The sequence below is a fragment of the Solanum lycopersicum genome, chromosome 1 (genome assembly GCF_036512215.1).
Source record: "Solanum lycopersicum chromosome 1, SLM_r2.1".
In the NCBI taxonomy this organism is placed as follows: domain Eukaryota; kingdom Viridiplantae; phylum Streptophyta; class Magnoliopsida; order Solanales; family Solanaceae; genus Solanum; species Solanum lycopersicum.
Window position 1 is genome coordinate 67,064,713 of NC_090800.1, and position 16,470 is coordinate 67,081,182.

Here is a 16,470-nt window from a genome sequence, read left to right on the forward strand (position 1 = left end):
AAATTGACAAGTATCTTATATTTTTGGTGTGTTATTTTGAAGTGTTTCAATAATTTTTCTAGCTGGTTGTGCCATTTAAGAATTCAGGTCGCTTTTGTGATTTTTGTTAGATAAAGAAAGGAGACGCTGCAAGCTGACTGTATTAAATTATTAGGTTTAAGACCGAAAGAAGGCAAACAACAGATCAAGTAAACAATCTCTCCATTCAAAGTGTTCTAAATATGTTTTGACATATTTTTTGGTAATACCTGTCTGTTGTCACTCAAGTGCATGGTCTGCTACATAGTGTATTTAAATGAGCTACTTGATAGTATTTTGTGGACCACTCATATTAAGTGAGATAAAAATGTGATTTATAATCATATGTGGGCTGTTCATATTATGCGAGGTAAGAATGAACTTTTCAGTTCCCCATGATTTATCAATGATGTTAAAATTTCATTCTTACCTCGCATAATATGAGCAACCCACATATGATTATAAAGCACGTTTTATCTCACTTAATATGAGTGGTCCACAAAACACAATCAAGTAGATCATTTAAATACACTATGTAGCAGACCATGCACTTGAGTGACAACAGAAAGGTATTACCAAAAAATATGTCAAAACAGAGTTAGAACACTTTGAATGGAGAGATTGTTTACTTGATCTGTTGTTTTCCTTCTTTCGGTCCTAAACCTAATAATTTAATACAGTCATCTTGCAGCGTCTCCTTTCTTTATCTAACAAAAATCACAAAAGCAACCTTAATTCTTAAATGGCACAACCAGCTATAAAAATTATCGAAACACTTTGAAATAACACTGCTAAAATGTAAGATACTTGTCAATTTTATAAATTTACTAAGTTTTGTACACAACTTAAAAAACCACATTTAGGGACATTAGTTTAGAGGCAATAAATATATCGCCGCTAAATGCTCCCTACATTCGAGTATTACCGTCATTTGGGCATTTGCCATGGGGCAAAATATAATTACTAGCAATTAAAAGTTAATTCTACTATATAATTTTTACTTAATATATATTCTTCCAAAATGTTATTTCCCGGTAAAGTCCCTCTACCAACAAACTCACCCACACAGATTAGGGTGAACCTCTCTTCCTCATTCTCCGAATTCACCCATACGAATTAGGGCAAACCACTCTTCCTCATCGGCCATGGCGCGATCTCGTCTCTTTCGTCCTTACCAGGTAATCTATGTATTCTCTTTGTCTCTGTTCCTACTCTCTCACTAGGTATTCTTTTCTTGATTTTGCAAATCCATCTCTCTTCTATTTCCTCTGCCCTTATTGAATTGATATAGGTTCATGCACTCTCTCTTCGCCTTTTTCATCAACCGATTTGTTTAATCACATATGTATGATGATGTGTAATGATACATGCGTTATTGATTTCTTATTGGTTCAGTTATTTTGTGAAAAACTCTTTATCATTTAAAAAGTGCAATTTTGAGTATTTGTAATATTATGAGTTGCTATAAAGATGATTTCTTATAGACCCTCGGCTCAAAACAGATGTTTCTGAAGCAAAACAGATAAACAAATATGTCAGCAAAAGAGCAAGAGATAAAGCAGGGAAGCAACAACGAGTAATATACATTAAAAATAAGAGAACACACGACTACGTAATAATAATACTGAAGTAAGGAATAAAGATTAAACACGTATTATATATATATATATATATATATATATATTTGCTGTCATTCTCCTAAATTAGCAAATGAGAATCTCAAGAACTTTTGAGAATCCTGAATTAGAATCTAAAATATGGGTATTAGATACCTTTAAGCTCAATATTACACACTATGTTGGGAAAGAGGCAATTGAGAAAACTTGCCTAATGAAAAGATTCTGAATACTCCTATCTCATAAGTAGTTTGTCAGGTCATTTGAGAATCCTTATTCTAGTATCACCAAATCTAGTACAAACCAAGCACTAAGCATGACAGTTTAAATGAAACCTCTCAAGTAAAGAATTTTCTTAAAAGAAATTTAAGAGACCACATTCTCATCAACTTTTTGAACAAAAGTAAGTCATTTCTTGTATTTTTGTATGAATAAAAAGGTAGATACATCACTGACTTTTAAACGAAGAAAACAACAATACAAATACCTGAAAAAGTCAAATTAGTTGAAAATTGAGAAACAGTATTTTATTCAAAGTATTCTGCAATCACATGTTTGTCCATCCATCAAGATCTGACACTGGAGTATATTGTTTTGAAATAATAGTGTTATTAAAAAAAGTGTCAAAAACATGCTATTATTTCAATCGGTTATTCATACTTTAAGTGTTGTTGTGTGATTCTTCTGTGGTCTTATCATAAGAGAGGTTAATATAAAAGTAGGCTTTATTTTCAAGCATCATTGTAGATTCCAAATATATTTAAAATATTATACATCTTTACATGAGTATAATGGATTTACTTGAGTATTTAAAAAGTTCATAAACATATCTTGGCTAATTATGAACCTGAAAATGCACACTTCAGTTGTTTTACATATATCATTCAAAATCAACAGAATACAAAAATTAGATTTCATCTCTGAAAACATATTATTAAATACATTAGGTGCATTATCCACCTCAAATTAGTTGTTAATCCACATAAAATACATCAAAAATACATAGAAGCATGTCCAAAAAAGGAAAGTAAACGAGAACTATAATCAATAACATATCATCCTCACATTGTGGACTCACCAAAACTTGGAGGTAGCAACCCATGTTTTCTTAAAGAATGGACTAAGAGCACCTCAATGGCCTGAACCTACACTCGTAGGAGATGTAAAAGAGAAGGGCATAGTACAAAAGCACTAAGTCAGGAAACATGGATAAAAATACCTAATTTTTCTAAAAAGGACATTTTCGTGAAAATCATGCATTTATTAAGCTTGAAAACCATTTATGCTCATAACGACATAATACAAGTCATAATAGCATTCTCATATGACTTTTCATAACATAGTAGGACCATCACCTTAGCAACCCTAAAAGTATACTTGTGTTTATAATCACCTTTAGTTACACATATTAACTTTAGATACCCAACTATTTAAGTATCTATTTAGAATCACCTTAGTTACACATATCAACTTTAGATCCCATCATAATCCAAAATCATACATAAGTGAATAACCATGTTCATCATATGTACATAAGGAGAGTCATATCTTACCAACAACCCAATCAACGTATATCATACCTTCATTTCTTATAATAGCATCATGGATCCACCCATAATCCACTTCAATGATTACTCATGCAATGTAAAAAGTGAAGTCTCATACCCCCACTCCTACTACATATACTTATGAAGAAATCACAAGTATGGTTCAAGTCATATTCATTATCTTATTACATAGAGAGAATTGCCTTAGACAATGTGACCTACATGGAATTCGGTATAATATAACCCCACACTGAAAGAAGGTGTCCTTCTTTGCAAAGATAATTAAACATATATAGTTTTAATATTGATCCACTAGCTACGACCTATGCGGGCACATAGTTATGGAATAGAGAGATTGCTTCTACAAACACGGCCTACTGAACTAGTGGGAGGGTTTCCACTCTGGAGAGCATATGTAAAAGACCTAACCTAAATTAGAGGGAAGGTCTCTACCTCATTTTCCATATCCACTCGGTGCTAAGCATTATTCTCAAATTTTTACATGGTTAAGGTGAATTGTAATTTCATATGTGAAGGAGTACATTATTCTTCATTCAACCAAACTCATACATAGATCATGGATTCAACATGGTGAGAACTACCTTTCAACTAAGAATCATCATATAACCATCTAAGACAATTAATACATAGTCATGTGTAATACTAAAGGAAACTAGTCTTTCAACTATACCATATCTCACAACTTAGTCATTATATCTTCACCATTCAAGTGGAACTTAACATTATACATAAATACATAAAAGTAAGCACCTCCAGCTTTAAAGTGGATCAAACCATTTATATATAAGAATCATGGACATTGGATTACCCTCATACATTGCCTTCAAGACAATAATTCAAAATTCAACACTTACCATTTTCGTTTCAAGGGTCATAGACCATATCTTGAAATCATGCTTAGAATATCTACTGTAAGTATGAAAAATAAAAAAATTTATTTACTAAATCCACATACATACTATCCCACATATTCATAATTCACAAAGAAACCACATCATAATTTTCATAAAGTTGAGTGAATGGGAAAACACATGGGTTCAAGGGAAATTTTACAATAAAAACCCTAATTAAACTTCAATTTCATTATAATATAGGATAACCAACATAAATAAAATGTTTTTGAGAAGAACCTAAGGTAAGAATCGAAACCCTAATTTTGAACAAACTTCCAATTTCAAAAATAGTAGAGGAAGGGCTTCATGGGAAAACAAATCTCATGAATGAAAGTTCCCATACCTTGTTTGAAGCTTTACCAAAAAATTGAGATGGAAATCTTGGAGCTTGAACCCTATCCTTGAAGCTTTTTGTTTTCTTCAATGGAGGAAATTTGTATAGAGAGAAATATTTGAGAGAATTTGTTTTGGGAAGTATTGAGTTTGAGTCATGTAAATGGATGAAAAAGACTTTAAAACCTATTTATATTTTACCCATAAACCATCCAAAACACTCACACATATATTGGACTCAAAAGTAACAGACTACACTAACCTTTATTAAAAGAACTCGTCCAGGTTCACAATCCACGCCTCACGAGCCGTATTGAGAACCTCGACTCGTGGTGATTGTCATGAGAATTAAGGCAATATCCTCTTCAAGATTGCCAATTTCTAAAAAACCAAGTCATGTTCACGAGCCCCCTTCCCCTTGTCAAGTGCACCACGGTCTATTATGGTGCCTGTGGTGCTTTGGGTATCTCCCCTAAATGCCCCATTTCCTAAAAAAAAAAAAGCTAAGCGAGTCTCACGGTCCACCTCACGAGTCGTGGAGTGGACCACAATCTGTGGTCCCATCGTGAGGGTTGGCGCAGTATCTAGGACACTTGGGGCTCCTATCTATTGGACAAGGAAACACCACAGAGCCTTCCATTAACCGTGGTCTTGACCATGAGCCGTAGTGGTGGCCGTTGAGCCTTAAGGCATTAGCTCCATGTATGGGGAATCCTTGACTTTTTGCCTTGGCTTGCTCCTTTTGATTGGAACTCCTCTATTAGGCCTTGACTCCTAAACCCCCTAAGCGTATTGGATGGTCTACTAAGTTAGGGGAAATTAATTTTATTAAATTTATCCTTAAGTTTAGGCTCTAGTTCAACCTAGCATTTTCCGCTGTGTTACAAACTATCAGGTGCGGAAAAATAAATTTTAGTTTTGGAGTGGTACATTCAAGATTAGTGTTCTTGGTTTCAAGCTTAATAATTAGGTTCATATGTGTGTGTTTGTGTGTGTGTGTGTGTGTATATATATATATATATATATATATATATAAATATATAAGGTTAGATCTGGACACTTTGGGGTTTTTTGATTCTGGACTTTTATTTTGCTAATTTTTTTTTTAATGTTTGATAGTCTTTACGCAAGAAAATAAACAAAGAGCTTCCTTTTTCTGGAGCCCCTGCAGTCCCTAATTACTTATGGTGGAAAGAAGTGGAACTTGTTTTATGGTGGAGCCAAAACTATATACAAATTTTGTACTGGATGCTTATTTTTTTGCGGATGATAACAATCAAAAAGAGGGGGATGGTCTTGTATTGGAACTCTCAGAGTGTAACTCTAAAAAAATCGAATTAAAAATTCAAATTCTAAGAGAAGATTTTCGAGCTGAATTGGTTCCTGAAGATGTGGAGGGTTTAAACATTGACAACCCAATAATAATTGATTAAAAACTTTATCATTTCAAGTAGAAACTTCAATTTTCAATAAAAAAGAATTTTAATGATTCATGCAGTTTCAATTTCAAAAATAAAAACTTCATCATTTCCAATAGTTCCATGTTTGGTGTATGCCTCATTTTGTCAATGTTGCCTTTTGGGTTATGTGGTTAAATAATGTTGATACTATTATTAAAAATATGTATTATATTTTCACGCCATACATGTAAAACACATGTGAAGAGATAGTAATATATTAAATAATAATATTCAATGCAATTAATTTTGAAATTTCTATTTTTTAAAACTTGAGAATCTAAAATTTTAATTTTACATTAACTAATTCAAACTTCAAAATTCAAGAAAGATTTGCATCTGAAACTGAATAATAATGCTTAAGCAAGAGCCCATGATAAAAAATAACATCCTCACTATAGTCCGACGTAAATTTATGCTTATGTGTTTTTATCACATTGTAGACATTGAATCATATCGTCATTTAATTTCTTAAATATTGTCACATGAGACTTGTTTTTGCTCGTCTTAAACTGGTAGGAAGTTTATCCATGTAACATTGAGAATACAATCTAATAAAAAAAATTGTGAACTTCACAATTTATAGCATTTTAAGAGAAAAGTGAAGAAGGGGTAGCTACTTATATATTTTTAAAATGTAATTGGGTGATTAAGAATGTGGCGAGCGTTTGTTTTAAAAATTTTAAAAAAAGGAAAATAATGGGGAAAAATAAAATAAGATCGATTGAGCTTTTCTGAGTGTTGTCCCAACGGCCTAACAAATTTAAAATCAAATTCTTAAAAATATTTGACAGTTAAATTAATTTATCTCATCAGTTATAAGTTATAACTTAATGTAATAGTATGAGATTGGATTGGTGCAGACCATTGATCAACCCATGTGGATCCCTAGTAACATATGCTCTATTTATATCATGTGCCTTCACCTTAGTGGGTTTGACAGAGGTGTCGAGTTCGTCTAGAAAGTCTTTAAAATACGACATAGATGTTGAGTTCGTCTAGAAAGAAATTAATATACGTTAGGTAAATGAAAGAATTAATACTCCAATTATTTTACTAAATATATTTGTTTGCAAATATCAAATTATATGATTCTAGACTTCTTTGCTATAAAGAATATTTTTCAAAAAGTTCAAATCATTTTTAAATAAAAAATTTGTCCTTGTTCAAAAATCTCATTTTTAATTTTTTTTATAGAAAATATCTCCCACACCAACCAACCACAATCAATTTTAAAAAAAATATTTATTTAAAATAAAAAACTAAAAAAATGGAAAAAACAAGTGTGAATTGCTTATTTTATTTCTAAAAGTAAATAAAGAAACTTCACAAAAACGTGCACACTTGATTATTATTTTTATTTTTTTTACCTTGATGAAATATTTAAGTAGCTATTTTTAGATTTGGAATTTATTTTTCAAAAAAGTATTTCAGAAGCTAAATTAAGATCATCATTTTTGTGAATTAGACAGACCCAAGATATTTTTGTGTTAAAAGATTTAAAAATCAAATAAAGAGACCCTATGTTCACAGCGTCCAAAAGTTTGAATGAAAAAAAACACATTATTACTGTTAAAAAATTCAAAAATGTTATAAATCCATTGTAAAGTACATGTGGATTATTTATTATATTTATCCACTAATAATTAGATTCATGTATAGGTTGCTTCCAAGGTGATAAGAACTTCCAAAAAAATTATGTGTAGATTAATTAGATGACTTTTGGGGTGATATCTCAACACTATAAATAGAGAATCACTGACCATGTGAAAGACACACTTGAATAAGAAAATTTCTCTCCTCTATCTTATACTTCTTATCTTATTTTTATTATTATAATATTCTGAGCTTTCTTTATAATAAAAACAAGCAAACAACCAAATTGTGTGTGTTAAAAACTTTAGAAGCAGAGACAGACCTAACAATTGTGTTAAAAACTCTAGAACTAGACGAAGACACCCTATTCCATGTTACTAGTGCTAGAAATTTTGAAAGAAGATAAAGAGAACCCACATTATTTTTGTTAAAAATTCTGAAAGTAAGTTAGAGAAACATTAATTGTACTGTACACTTCGAATGCTCAAAGAAATCCCATATTATTTGAGCTAAAATTCTGAAACCAGACAAAGAGACTCCACATAATTTGTGTTAAAAATTTCAAAACACACAAAGAAACTTTTACTAGTCTTAAAAGTTGTAATGTAATTTGGGATTTTAATTCTTTAAGCCAGAATAGTCTCGTGCTAGTATTAATGCGACCACCTATGTTTGTAATGATGCATAATATTATAAAATATAGGGAATATGATTAGTTGTTTAGCCGGAAAAAAAACTTGGAGTTATTTTTAAAAAAAACTAGAACCCCACCACCACCACACTACACCCCTACTTTCACCACAACCACAACCACAACACCTAAAAACACAAACTATCAAATTTTGACATTTATGAATTTTATTTTACTATCTATAAATTGAATCAAATCGGAATGAGAACTTTATTAATCCATGAGGTTTAGATGAATTCAGCGACTTTCATCTCAACAAACAAGTAACCATACAATAATCCACATTGGCCATTATTTATAATTTATATATTATTTCTTCATATATGTAAAAGAATTTACTCAAAAGTACTTTATGTAATAATATTGATATTATTTATAAAAATGTGCATTACATTATTATGCATACATGTGCAATGCACCTTCGATTCATGCACCGAGAATGAGCTCCAGACCGAAAGTCTCTGGTGGAGGAGTCCGGTTGCTCAGAACTAGTAATATATTAAATGCATAAATATAAAAATATTCTATATAATTAATTTTACGAGATTTATTTTGTAAAAAAAAACTTGCAAATCTTATAAAATGCATAAGTACCTCCCCCCACCCACCCACCCACAACCTAAAATGCATTAGTACCTCCCCCCACCCACCCACCCACAACCTATGCATGATATCTTAGAGTCACATTTATACTAAGATCCCCCCAGAACTGATTTTATAACTAATTTTCTACCCTCTTTCGGCCTACCTGGCACTAGTTTGAAAAAAATGTCAACATGCGTTGGGCCCACAAGATAGTGTCAAGTAGGCTGAAAAGGGATGGAAAAATATTTACAACATAAGTTCAGGGGATAATAGGTTCTTAGTATAGTAAAAGTGTGTCTTTGAAATTTCGGCATAGCTTCAGAGGGTACTTGTGCAGTTTCCCTTTTTTTTGCACCAACTAAACAAGAGATAATACAAGCTCCGAGCCTAAAGATTAATGAATGACATCTTTTTTGAGAATCAGATGCACCCTTCGTTTTTCATATTAAAAACTGTGAAGAAAGAAACCTCGCGTTATCACTGTTAGAAGCTTCAAAAGTAGACAAAGAGAACCCGTATTATTTGTATTAATAAAAAGCAAGTACAGAGACACATCATTTGTGTTAAAAAGTTTACGAGCAGAATGAAGAGCCCGACATTTTTATTTGTACTAAGAAATCAAAAGCAGATAAAGATAAGTCATATTGTCAGTATCAGAAACTGTAGAATCAAACTAAGAAACACACATGCTATTTGTGGTAAGAACTTCAATAGTAAGCAAAGAGTCACATGATTTATTTTAGAAACTATGGAAGCTTACGTAGACTAGAAAAATGCTAATACTTATGTGGCCACTTTAATTTTTAACTGATACATTATATTATATGAATAAATAAATTGGAGTAGTTTTTAATAAAAAAGTAAAAAAAAAATTTTGGGACACACTAGAATCCCTACTCCCACTTTCAAAATTTTAAACTATCCACCTTTGACAGTTCAACGATTTTTGTATATTTTCTATAAAATGAAAAAGAATTTTATTTTACAATGGGTGTAAGTGTAAAATTCATCCTTGTAGGTTCGGAAAAAATTCAAAAGTTTTGACCTCAACAAATGAGTAACAATACGACAATCCACCATGATCTTTCATTAAAACTTGTACTTTATTTCTTCATATATGTAAAATTATTTACCCAAACATTAATTTGTTTTATAATATTTTTTATTATATTATTAGGCATTCATGTTAAACGCACGTGTAGAAAACTAGTATTATATCAAATTCTAAAATGTCATTATACTCAATACAATTTATTCTACAAATTTTATTTTTTAAAAACTTGCAAATTTAATTTTTCCATTTTACGAAAACTAAACCATTGAAATCTGAAATGTTAAACCATAAGCTAATGAAGATCAATTTTTTTACCAAACTAGATAGACTCCGCTTTTATTGAGTTAATAATACCTAAAGCAGAAAAAGAGACCCCACATTATCAATGTTATACTCTAGAAGCAGATAAAGAGAATTCACATTATTTGTGTTAAGAACTCCGAAAGAAAGCAAAGAGCAACATCTTTTGTGTTAAAACTTCAAAAGCAAACAAAAACCTCACATTTTTTGTATTAAAAAATTTGATAGCAGAGAAAGAGGCCCTAAATAATTAGTGTTCAAAACTCTTGAAGCACACAAAGAAAATATATGGTATATGTATTAAAACTCCAAAAGCATGTAAAAAGACACATCATTTGTGTTCAAAACATTGAAAGCAAACAGAAACCCAACGTTATTTGTGCTAAAAATTTTGAAATTAAATAAAGAGACCCCCTTAGGCTAATTTCGTGTTTTATTCAAAAACCTAAAACAAATTACACATCTTTACACTTGTGTGAGCATTAACAAGTACAAACATTAACATTAGGTAATATTGTTTGGTCGAAATTTATGATAATATTTTAAATTATAATTTGAAATTTAATTTAACAACTATAAAAAAAATATTTTTTTTAAAAAAAAAGTGGTCTGGCCCGTCAAGCCACATACTTGTGGGTTGGGTCGACCATTTTTTCCCCACGCCAAAAATGGGCTAGCCCGGCCTGACCCGTAAAATGTCAAAGCCTATATGGATTAGCCCAGATGGTGTGAGCTAGCACATATTGACAACTCTAATTCCAAGTATGAAATAAGTCAAATGCTATACTGTAAAATAATAATTTCTACTTAACATTTTATCCAAGGTAAAGTTTTACAGTTAAAAAATCAACACAATAACTTAAGCATGAATTTGAAAATTAAATACTAACTATGAAAGGATATTGAATAATTCTCAAATTAGTCTTGAAGCTCAAATTGCCTAACTTAAACTTTTACCCATGTTCATGTTTTGAACCAATATGAATAATTCAAAACTCCTAATTATGGATTAAGGAACTTTGTTTAACAACTATGAAAGGATATAGAAACCTTAAGTCATTCATACAAAGTCTTTAAGTTAAATTATAAGACAACTTATTTTTTTATATATATATTTTAAGAAACCTAACAATTTCATTCAGCTCAAAAAAGGAATTAAATTGTTAATTCAAACTCAAAACATGGATTCAATGGTTTTTAACAACTATGAAAGAACACAAAATGTTCTCAAGTCATTCTATAAGCTTAAATTATCAAACTTAAAAAGGGTTTGAAGAATAAATGAAAATTTGAAATGCCACCAATTTTAAGATACAAAAGAAAGATTTGATAAACTAAACTCGAGGAGCTCTGTGGGGATTTTATATAAGTCAAGAAGAGAGTTTTGAAGTTGTTAGTTTTTCACAATCAAATATAATAAAGAAAATATACTAATATCAAGGCAAATAAGAGAATAAGAAAACGAGGGGGCGGCTGAAATTTTATTTCACCCCCAAGTCCCAGCCCTTCAGGTTGATGCCGCTGCCGTTTAGCTTGGACTTTTGAAACTCCAAAACTTAACAAAAATTTAGCCTTTCTAAGTCTTCTCCTACTGCTTCATTAATTAGGAATTTTAACCCAAATTTGCTCCTCATTTTCAGCCTTTTGAGGTTATCGTCACTCTGCCTCAATTAGTGCAATTTTTGGGAATTTTCAAGTACGATAAAATGCTATTCTTTTAGCCATTTAGGCTACTGCTGCTGCTGTATTTTTGTGTGTCTAAACCAATAATATTAGCTCCCTTTCACAACTCTGAAGAAGGTTGACTCAAAAAGAGGGAAATGCAAGAGAGGGGAGTCCATTGGATTCATTCACGGAAAGCGTGTTCATGCAAATGGAGGAAAAGAAAAGAGTAAAATAAGAACCTCAATATGAATTATATCAAGTCAAATTAACGATCTAGTAATCAAATCCAAAACACAGTGAACAATATTTTTAAAGTAATAAAATATGATTTCTTAAAAATAATAAAGGAACTTAACCGTAGTCATCCTAACTACATGGTGTTGCTAAGCAATTTGAGCAAGTAACGAAGTGCAATGGAAATAATTATGAATGTCATACTCTAACTTAAGCAATTACACGGAAGAGGCACAAAGGTTATTGAACATAGAGTTTTGCACCCTTTCAGTCGCCAACTGATCATAATTTAAACAAACAATGAATCAACCAGAAAACTAATTCAAACAGTAAATATAACAGTCCAAACAAGCTGCTACATGCTCCATTTGCACCCAACTAACACTCAAATGTAAGCACAATAAACTTGTCAGAACTATCACTTAAGCAAGCAGGATGAATAGCCGACAATATCTTATGAAACAAATGCTGATAGAAAGCACAAACATGATATAAAATACCCAAGCATGCTTCTCAAAACAACTTTATAAGGAAACAATTTCATTTTTCATTTTTATGGACCAGACACATGTAACAGGAGAGTGAAATAGAGATGATCCCTATTGTTATTTGTAGTTTTGATGATTTGACAAACTTTGGGACCTTGTAAAGGTACCAGTTTCTTAATTGAGTATTGCAGGTTTCTTGCTTGAGTATTGCAGATGAAAACAAACTCAGGGACCTAGTAGAGGTACCAGACTCTCATGATGAGGAGCCAGTTGATTGCCAGCTGGAGACAGTACAGAAAGTAGGTGCACACTTCACGATGGCGTCAGAAAGTGTGACTTTTCCAGCCAATGGCAAACGAGATTAGGAAAGTGACTTGACCATATAAAAGGCTCTTTCCTAAACATTTTTGTTCAGTTTTTGCAACTTGATAAAAACTTTTCAAGAACTCTTGCTAAGGCTACTACAAAGCAACGGATAAATTATTCCAAGAACAACAACAATATCTAGAGCTTTTCGTCTAGTTGTTTAGGAATACATTCTCTTGTTCTTAAACTGTAAACAATTCCTGAATCTATAAAGGAATTGGTGTGTTGTGATAAAAGTCTAGTTTGTCCAGGTGGGATAGCTTAGTGGGTAGATTGTTTTCTACTTAGACTTGTTCAGCAATAGAGGACTATTTCTTAAAAGTAAGATTGATAACTCTTTTTTACATTTTGTGTAATCATGTTTTAATTTTGCTTTTGAATATTAGTGAAAACGATTGAAAATCCTGTGAGACAGGTCGTTGTTTTACTCCCTTAAGCGAGGAGGTTTCCACATAAAATCACTATGTTGATTTTACTGCATTTAACTTTCTGGTATTTTTCTGGAGTGTAGTAAGGGACCTGTTCCATTACTTGTTAAGTGAAGGATCATATTCTATAAAGTTTTATCAGAGCAGGCACTATCTATTTGGTTAACACCAAGGAAGTGACATTTTCTCTAGAATGGCAGCTCCACTTAACCTGGAAGAAGGTCACTCGTCACACAGACCTCCTCGTTTCAATGGACATTTCTACAGTGGGTGGAAAGTTTGAATGCATGACTACCTCATGGCTGAAGACAGCGAATTATGGGATATTGTACTGGATGGACCATTTGTTCCGTTGATGGAAGAAAAGGATGGAGAGAAGACCATTACTGTTCCAAAGCCTAGGCAGAAATATGATGAGGCTGACAGGAAAAGGATTGAAAAAGGTTTCAAAGCTAAAACTCTTTTTGTAAGTGGGATAAGACCTGATGAGTACAACAGAGTGTTAGCCTCTGAGTCTGCTAAAGAAATGTTGGACTGCTTAAAGACTACACATGAAGGAACAGAACAAGTCAAAGAATCTAATATTGACATGCTTACCTCACGACATGAGAACTTTAAAATGAAGGAAGGATAAACAATACATGACATGTTCACCAAGTTTTCTTCCATTACAAATGAGCTGTGAAGTATGGGTGAACCTATAAGCATGACCAAACAAGTTAGAAAAGTGCTTCGAATTCTTCCAAAGTCTTGGGAGAGCAAAATTGATGCCATTACAGAAGCCAAAGACTTGAAGGTGTTGACTATGGATGCTTTGATTGGAAATCTGAAAACACATCAGATGAATCGAAACTATGATTTGTAAAAGAAGGAAGCAAAGAAGGACAAGTCATTGATGCTTAAATATAAATCAGATGAAGATTCAAGTGATGATAATGATATTGCATATCTCATCAGTAGATTTCAAAAAATTGTGAAGAAAAACAAAATATGTAAAAGAGGAACAAATGGTACTCGAAATGCTGCTCAAGGGGATACTTGCTACAAGTATGGAAAATCTGGGCACTTCATCAGAGAGTGCCCTTTGCTCAAGAATGAAAACAAGGAACATCAAAGACACAGGAGTGACAAACAAAATTGAAGGGACGTGGTACTTAGTAACAGAGATCGAAAAGCTGCTGCTGATATGGTTGTCAAAAGGGCTCTTGCTGCATGGGGGGGTTCTTCAAGTGATTCAGAAGACCCTGATGAGCCAAAAGATGTGTCCGTGGTTGCTGTGCATGAGGAGGAAACTGTCTTCAATGTAATGTTTGCTCTCATGGCTCACACAGAAAATGAAGAAGAGGACAATCAGATAACTCTTCTAGATATGAAAAATGACTTGGATAAATATTCTCTTAAAAATTGAGAAATATGGCAAAAGTCATGCTTGATTCTGTGATAGTGTTAACATCTGAAAGAGACACCATGAATGCTGAACTTGAAAGTTTAACTGAAAACAAAGTTAAACTTGAAGAGAAAATGTCATCAATGGTGTCTCTAGAGTCAAATAACTCTGAACTTAAGAACCTGTTGAATCAGATTACTGAAGAAGCTGAAAAGTTGAATGGAAGGTCAAATAGTTTGCAAGCTGAAATTCAAGAAAAATTGAAAAACTCTGACACAAATCTTTGTCTATCACTTGAAGAGAGTAACAAATTAGAACAGGATATTGTCAAACTTAAGGGAGAACTTGAAAAATCCCTTAAGTGGACCAAATCCTCAAAGTTACTGTCAAATGCCACAAATCAGAGTAATTTCAATAAGAAAGGACTAGGAAGTCTGACCATAAGTCCTCCTTATAATCCTCACAGTAAGTATGTGTTTGTGTCTGACAATCTGTTGTGTCTTCACTGTGGTAAGAATGGACATTTGAAGGATGAGTGTGCTAGCTGGAGAAACTCCTGTGAAAGGTTCTCTAATTATACTGAAAGGCAACATGTACCAAATGAGAGACCTGGTCCTCCGGAGCTTGTCTCAACTCACAGATTTTCAAAAAAAAAATATGTCCCTACTTCTATGTCTTCTGTTAGAAAGCTTCAAAATCTACCATATTGGACAAAATACAATCTAATCACTCCATTGTCTGCCTACTAGGAACTCAAGCTGAAATGGGTTCCCAAGCTTAACAAGTGATTTTTGGTGCAGGTGAGTGAGATGAGCAGCAGTCAATGTTCGTATATGGATAGTGGTTGCTCTAAGCATATGACTGGTGATATAAAGAACTTTCTCTCACTCAAGACCCTCCAAGGAGGAGGTGTCTCATTTGGTGATGGCAAGAAGGGGTACATTTGTGGAGTTGGCAAAGTTGAAAGATCTCTTGAAGATTTAATTGACAATGTTTACCATGTGGATGGGTGTAAATACAGCTTGCTAAGTGTTTCACAAATCTGTGATAAAGGAAATCAGGTCAAGTTTACTTCTGAGAAATGCACTGTGGTGAGTCTAACTACAAAAAAAGTAATTCTCACTGCACACAGAACTAAAAATCTGTATGTGGTAAACATAGAAACGTCTCAGGGAGATGACCTAACATGTCTTAGTGCTCAAAATGAAAATGCTGATCTCTGGCATCGTAGGCTGGGGCATGTGAGTTCATCTTTATTGAACAAGTTGATTTCTAAGGACCTGGTCCGAGGTCTGCCCAAGCTAAAGTTTGCTGAAAATAAAATATGTGAAGCTTGTGTTAAACAAAAGCAAATCAGGTTATCTTTTAAGCCCAAGAATCAGGTAACATCATCAAGAACCTTAGAGCTGCTGCATATGGACCTGTGTGGACCCTTGAAGGTTCAAAGCAGAAATGGCAAGAAGTACATTTTGGTGATTATTTATGATTATTCAAGATACACCTGGACGAGATTTTTGAGATCAAAGGCAAATACAGCTGAAGATCTGGTGGTATTTTTCAAAATGCTTCAAATTAAATTGAATCAAGTTATTTTCAGCATTCGATCTGATCATGGCACAGAGTTTGAAAACTCAACACTGGATAGATTCTGTATGGAAAATGGTACGAGCCACAATTTCTCTGCTCGAAGAACTCCTCAATAAAATGGAGTTTTGGAAAAAAAGAACAGAACCTTGGTGAACATTGCCAGAACTATGATTATTGAATCAAATCTTCCTAAAAGTTCTTGGG

The 16,470-nt window shown here is 32.7% G+C and overlaps 1 protein-coding gene and 1 long non-coding RNA gene across 2 annotated transcripts; both read left to right on the plus strand.

The window, feature by feature from the left end:
* The first annotated feature begins 1,037 nt into the window (after window positions 1-1,037).
* Window positions 1,038-6,132, plus strand: LOC109119906 (uncharacterized). The gene is made up of 2 exons (XR_002027488.2): window positions 1,038-1,196; window positions 5,548-6,132. It is a non-coding gene; the product is annotated as an uncharacterized lncRNA (long non-coding RNA).
* Window positions 6,133-13,590: 7,458 nt separating this feature from the next.
* On the plus strand, window positions 13,591-13,926 carry LOC138345362 (uncharacterized). The gene has a single exon (XM_069294730.1). The coding sequence runs from the start codon at window positions 13,591-13,593 to the stop codon at window positions 13,924-13,926; it is 336 nt and encodes a 111-aa protein (XP_069150831.1).
* The last annotated feature ends 2,544 nt before the right edge of the window (window positions 13,927-16,470 follow it).